Source organism: Echinops telfairi, unplaced genomic scaffold (genome assembly GCF_000313985.2).
Source record: "Echinops telfairi isolate 266 unplaced genomic scaffold, ASM31398v2 ScPeMD7_70;HRSCAF=299, whole genome shotgun sequence".
Lineage (NCBI taxonomy): Eukaryota > Metazoa > Chordata > Mammalia > Afrosoricida > Tenrecidae > Echinops > Echinops telfairi.
In genome coordinates, this window is record NW_022103968.1 from 33,812,162 (window position 1) to 33,819,149 (window position 6,988).

The 6,988-nt window shown below is 39.2% G+C and overlaps 1 protein-coding gene across 1 annotated transcript in view; it reads right to left on the reverse strand.

Annotated features, from left to right (window-relative positions):
* TBC1D12 (TBC1 domain family member 12) overlaps window positions 1–6,573 on the reverse strand; it is a 68,935-nt gene extending 62,362 nt beyond the window's left edge. The window contains exons 1-2 of the mRNA XM_004701339.2: window positions 6,563–6,573; window positions 6,003–6,126 (exon numbers count right to left, since the gene is read on the reverse strand). Coding sequence (XP_004701396.1) covers window positions 6,003–6,126; window positions 6,563–6,573 — 135 coding nt within the window. The remainder of the gene's footprint in view (window positions 1–6,002; window positions 6,127–6,562) is intronic.
* Window positions 6,574–6,988: the final 415 nt, after the last annotated feature.

Consider the following 6,988-nt stretch of genomic DNA (forward strand, 5'->3'; position numbering starts at 1 on the left):
AATCGGTTCCCCCCTTTTCACCCCACCTTCCCTCCACCCTCCAGGCACTGCCACTCTCACCACTCGTCCTGGAGGGGTCATCTGTCCTGGATTCCCTGTGTTTCCAGTTTCTATAAATATAATTGCATTTCTGGTTCAATCAATGGGTTAAGTTTCTATAAATATAATTGCATTTCTGGTTCAATCAATGGGTTAAAATGATTATTAAAAATAAAAAAAGAAAGAAAAGTGTAAGCCCAAAATAACACGACTAAATCTTTTTTAAAAATCATTTTATTATTTTTCCTTCCCACGTCCTGAATCTTTGATCAATTATATACTATTATTATTTTGTATCTTACACTGTCTGTTGTCTCCCTTCACCACACTTCTGTTATTTGTCTCCTTCAGGGCAGTGGGTAGGGGACACTATATATCCAATCTTGCGATGGGTTCCCCTTTTCTCACCTCCTTCCCCCTGCCTGGCCATCCTCTACCCTCCTGATATCTCTATTCTCACTACTGTTCCTGAGGGGTTTATCTGTCCTGGATTCCATGTGTCTAGGGCTCTTATCTGTACCATTGTGTGTACTCCAGTCTAGCCAGATTTGCAAGGTAGAACTGGGTCACGGTAGTGCAGGGGAGGAAGCACTCAGCAAATAGAGGAAAGATGTGTGTTTCGTCAGTACTATATTGCACCTTGGTTGAATCATCCCTTCCTTATAACCTTTCGGGGGGTGGGGAGAATACCCAATTGTCTACAGATGGGCTTTGGGTCTCCACTCCAGGCCCCCTCATTCGCATCAATATAGTTGTTCATTTTGGATCTTCTGATACCTGATGCCTGATCCCGTCAACACCTCATGATCACACAGGTTGGTGTGCTTCTTCCATGTGAGCTTACTTGCTTCCCTGCTAGATGTCAGCTTGTTCAACTTCAAGCCTTTAAGACCCCAGATGCTATATATTTTGATATCCGGGCATCATCTGCTCTCTTCACATTTGCTTATGCACCCATTTTGTCTTCAGCAATCGTGTTGGGATGGTGAGTATCAAAGAGTGCTAGGTTATTAGAACAAAGTGTTCTTGTGTTAAGGGAGGCCTTGAGTAGAGGCCCATAGTCCATCTGCTATCTCAATACTTGACATATAAATATATGTACATTGGTCTTTATCCCTTTCATAATATATTTACATATAAACATGCCTATAGCTATACCTCTACAAATATCTTGTGGCTCCTATTTCTTTTCACATTCCTCCTATCCCACTATGATGCTCAACCTCCATTCAGCTCTCAGTAATTCCTCTTGGATACACTGCACTTGATTAAACCCCACCAGGCATTATATGCCCTCCTTGCCATCAATTTTAGATCTTTTGTTGTTCCCTTATCCGAGTTTGTTGGCTCCACACTCCCCGTTCCCGCCCACTTCTCTCCCATGTTCCCCAGAACCACTGGTACCACTGTTTTCTCCCTGGGATTGTTTGTGTCTATAGATAGACACAGAGCTGGGGGGGGGGGGGGGAGAAACAGCAAGGAAAAAAAAACCCCAAAACAATAGATATTTCCAGGGCTGTCTGCTGACCCTAATGAATGCTTTCCGATCAAGTCTGATGAGGTGCCAAGCCCTGTCCCCCAAGTCAGAGTCTATTTTCAGGATTCCTCGGGGACTTGGTTACTTTGCCCCCTTGCTGAGCTGTTGCACTCCCTTTGCGTTGCACCCCCTGTGCATGGAGCAGAGGGGGCACACTTTCCGCAGTGTCTTCAGTGCTGTTCCCCCCCTGCTATGGGTCAGTGAGGGAACGTTGTGTCTCATGATGGGGCCTGGCCCTCACTACTAAATTTTTTTTTTAATCATTTTATTGGAGACTCGTACAATTCTCATCACAATCCATCCATCCATCCATCCATCCGTGTCCAGCATATTTGTACGTTTTTTGCCATCCTCAAAATATTTTCTTTCTATTTGAGCCCTTGATATCAGCTCCTCATTTTTCCCCTCCCTCCCCCACCCTCCATTCCTCAGGAACCCTTGATAATTTATAAAGTATTATTTTTTTCATGTCTTACACTGACTAATGTCTCCCTTCACCCACTTTTCTGTTGTCCATCTCCCAGGGAGAGGGTTATATGTAGATTCTTATGATTGATTCCCCTTTTCTCCCCTACCTTACCCTTACCCTCCTGGTATCACTACTCTCATTATTGGTCCTGAGGGGTTTATCTGTCCTGGATTCCCTGTGTTTCAAGCTCTTATCTATATCAGTGTACATGCTCTGGTCTAGTCGGATTTGTAAGGTAGAATTGGAATCATGATAGTGGGAGGAGGAAGCATTAAAGAACTAGAAGAAAGCTGTATGTTTCATTGGTGCTATACTGCACCCTGACTGGCTCGTCTCCTCCCTGCAACCCTTCTTTAAGGGTATGTCCAGTTCCCTACAGGTGGGCTTTGGGTCTCCACTCCACATGCCCCCTCATTCACAATGATATGACTTTTTGTTCTTTCATGCCTGTTACCTGATCCCATCGATACCTCATGATCACACAGGCTGGTGTGCTTCTTCCATGTGGGCTTTGTTACTTTTCACCTAGATGGCTGCTTGTTTAGCTTCAAGCCTTTAAGACCCCAGACACTATATCTTTTGATAGCCGGGCACCATCAGCTTTCTTCACCACATTTGCTTATGTACCCCCTCTGTCTTCAGCAATTGTATCAGGAGGGTGAGCATCATGGAATGTCAGTTTAATAGAACAAAGTGTTCTTGCACTGAGGGAGTACTTGAGTGGAGGCCCAATGTCCATCTGCTACTTTAGTACTAAACGTATACATATATGCACATAGATCTATTTCCCCATCATCATATATAAATATATTTACATATGCACATGCCTATATTTAGACCTCTATAAATGCCCTTTGCCTCCTAGTTCTTTCCTCTATTTCCTTTTGTCTTATCCCACTATCAAGTTCAGCCTTCATTTGGGTTTCAGTAATTCCTCTCAGTTACACTGCGCTTGATCAAGCCCTACAAGGCCTGTTACATCTTCCTTGCCATCGATTTTGGATCACTTGTTGTTCCCTTGTCCCTGGGTTTGTTAACACCCACTTCCTTTCTCCCGCCTCCCTATCACTAAATTCTTAAAGGAAAGATTTTTCTAATAAATAACTAAAAGATTTTTCTCATTTGGGTAATGACTATTGGATTAATATAACATTTATAAATGTAACATTAAATCTGGTCAACAATTGGGAAAACCAGAAATAAGACTTATTTATTATATGAGAATAAGCACCCCAAAAATATTGCTACATCATGGAAAACATTTTTTTAATATCAAATGTAAAGCCATAGTTTCACAACACAACCTCCATCTATCTATGTCTATACACTTCTTTTGGTGGTACTTTTACCTCCTAACAACTTCTCAAAAAAAATGTTGCATTCTTTCACTTATACCACATCAAAATGACAGTTTGGGCATCCTCAAAGAACTCAAATCAATAATTTATAAATTATCAAGGGTTCATGAGGAAGGGGAAAAATGAGGAGCTGATGGGGGGGGGCTTAAGTGGAGAGGAAATGTTTTGAGAATGATGAGGGCAATGAGTGTACAAATGCGCTTTGCACAATTGATGTATGTATGGATTGTGATGAGAGTTGTATGAGCCCCTAATAAAATTATTTTAAATAAATAAATAAGTTTTTTAAAAAGTTCGAGTTTGAAGAACAGAAAGAAATCTGATGGGGCAAGGTCAGACTGACAGGGTCAGGTTTCTCCAAGAAATTCTTGTAGGACAGCCCTCCTACCATTGAAGAATGAGAGGGGTACACTGTGGTGAATGGGGGGAAATCAAGTCATCATTTGATTACATCTCTCCTGGCCCTTTTCCTCACCAATACAGTTTTTAATTTTCTTTTTTTTCCCAGTTTTTAATTGTCTTAAAACTTCTTCTTGATGAAGCATACAACATTCCTCTAGTGCTTTAATGCTTCCTCCCCTGACTATCATGACCCAGTTCTACCTTACAACTCCAGCTAGACCAGAGTACGCACACTGGTACAGACAGATAAGAGCTCCTGACACAGAATCCAGGACAAATAAATTCCTCAGGAGCAATAATGGGAGTAGCAATACGATGAAGGGAAAGGTACGGGGAGAAAGGGAGAACTGATAGCATTGATCAACTTATAACCGCCCCAGCCCCCCCACCTAGGATGACGAACAACAGAAATGTGGGGGAAGGGACACAGTGGACGGTGTAAGATATGAAAATCATAATTTATAATGAATTAATTTTTTTAATCAACTTGTTGGGGACTCATACAACTCTTATCACAATCCATACATACATACACTGTGTCAAGCATGTACATTTGTTGCCCTCATCATTACCAAAACATTTGCTTTTTACTTGAGCCTTGGTATCAGCTCCTCAATTTTGACCCTAATAATTAATAATTTATCAAGGGCTCATGAGTGGGAAGGTGGGGAAGGGAGGGAAAAAATGAGGAGCTGATATCAAGGGCTCAAATAGAAAAAAAAATGTTTTGAAAATGATGATGGCAACATATAGACAACTGTGATTGATATAATTAATAAATGGATTGTTTTAAGAGCTGTAAGAGCCCCCAATAAAGTGATTTATTAAAATTTTTTTTAAAACTTCTTTTTAATAAGACATTGTGATTTCCTTGTCTCCTTCAAGGAAAGCTACCACGATTATCCCCCTTTGAGATACTAAAAAAGTTGGTATCACCTTCTGAGCTGATCGTTCTGCCTTGAATGGTTTAGCAGATTCCCTGGAAGTCAATGTTTCGACTGGACCTTCCTTTGTTGAAACTCACTCTTTAATTCACTGCCATCGAGTTAATTCCAACTGAAAGCAACCCTATAGGACATATCAGAACAGCCCCCTGTGGGTTTCTGAGGCTGTAACTCTTTACAGGGAGCAGAAAGTTTCATCTTTCTCCCAAGGAGCAGCTGGTGGTGTTGAAGGTACCCTAAAGGGTCTAAGACAAGTGTATTCCTGAGAGAATGTGCCTGTAGTCAACCACTGATCATGGAGTTATGTTGAAATATGTTTTGTATGGCAGATACCCATGCATTTATAAACTAGAAACCCAGCAGCAATACTTTTTGACTTACCCCAGTATACTTCCTTCTGAACAACGCATAATCCCCCACCCCACCACCACCACCACCACCCAGGGGGATGAGCAATGGAAACGTGGGTTAAGGGAAACCGTGCTCGGTGTAAGATGTGAAAGCAGTAATAATTTTTAATTTATCAAGGGGTCACGAGGGTGGGAGTGGGGATGAAGAGGAGAGCTGATACCAAGGGCTCAAACAGAAAGTAAATGTTTAGAAAATGTGTACAAATATGCTTGATACAATTTATGTATGGAATGTTCTAAGAGTTGTAAGAACTCCCCAATCAAGTAATTTAAATGTGTGTGTGTATATGTATATGTACACACTGTCTATTGATCCAGTCTCTCTACTTTCAAGTCTCAGTAATCTAGTACTGACGGATTCACAATCAAGTCAAATAAGATCTGAAATGCTTGAGAACACAGGAATACAGGCATTTATGCAACTATCGGAAAAATGAATCCTTAATTATCAGAAATAGTGTACCCCATCTTCTCACTTACAAAGTCATTGGTTTATAACCTGCTTGCTCTTTGCTATTTCATGATTTCATACCTACCAAACACAACCCTAGAAAATCTGTGCCAACTGGCAAATGCTGCCATATTCAGTTGTGAGTCAAAGTACATGTTCAGAGTGATTAGCTAAGTGAAAAGGGGAAAAAATTAGTCCAAGAAATAATTGGGAAAGAAAATAAAAGTTTTAGTACTTTAAAGAATTTTTTAAAATGTTAACATGGCTGTTACAAGTATCTAATAACGCCTAAGTTTTATATCTAGAAAAATAGTAATACTAGAAGGTGGTTAATTATAAAGAAAAGACGACTTGCAAAGATAAGTCTAATATATGGCTATATTACTACTTACCTGTTGAATGATTTTGGAAGTTTTCTGAAGATTCTCTCTGGGAGGGACTTTACCAAATAATTTCCAACCAGGAGCACTATGGGCAACTGATTTGAGTTCCATTGTTCTTTTTGGAAAAAGGTTTCTGAAACACAGAAAAATTATATGAATTGTGTTTTTTTGTAATCAGGGAGATATTTAATGATAATCTTAGAAGTATGTTTATTCTCAAGAGAAATACAAAATACCTTTAAATAAAATTATTTCTCCTATTGACTACTACTTAAGTACACACACACCTCAAAATACCTGGCTTTCATAGAATTATTAGAAGTATTATGTTGATAATACTAAAGAGATAAAGAAATCCATTAAGAGAGGATGACAACTGTAAATGAATGTGAATATTTCCTTTGACTCAGCTTACAAAGCACAAAAAAACCAAGAAGTTTACAAGAAAAAATGTTAAAGAATATGTAAAATAGTGAAAGGATTAAGTAATGACAATATTCTGGCCAGTTATTTCAGCAATAATTACCTCACTAATAACTTGTTCCTGTTTGTAATAAAAGTGCATTTACTGATCCTCCATCATTAGGATATGTGTATATGTAAACTGTTTTTCCTAGGATAGACTATGTACAGCAAAAGCTCCTCTATATAAGAGAAAATCTTTGTGTCCTTGGTTTAAATAAGATCCATGAAATATCATGTTTATGATAAATTGGACTTCATCAAAATTTAAAACCTGTTAGTTCAAAAGATACTATTTAGAAAATAAGAAGACAAGTTATTTGCATCATGATTTTCTGACAATATAAAGAACTCTTACAAGGAAATAATAAAAAAGGCAACTGGTTAAAAGATGGACAACAGATGTGAACAGACATTTTTCCCATACATACTCAAGCATAAGCCAACTGAAGTATCAGCGGAGGCACCTAATTTTACCACAAAAACTACATAAAAATGTGCTGAAAAACTCGGCTTATACACGAGTATATACG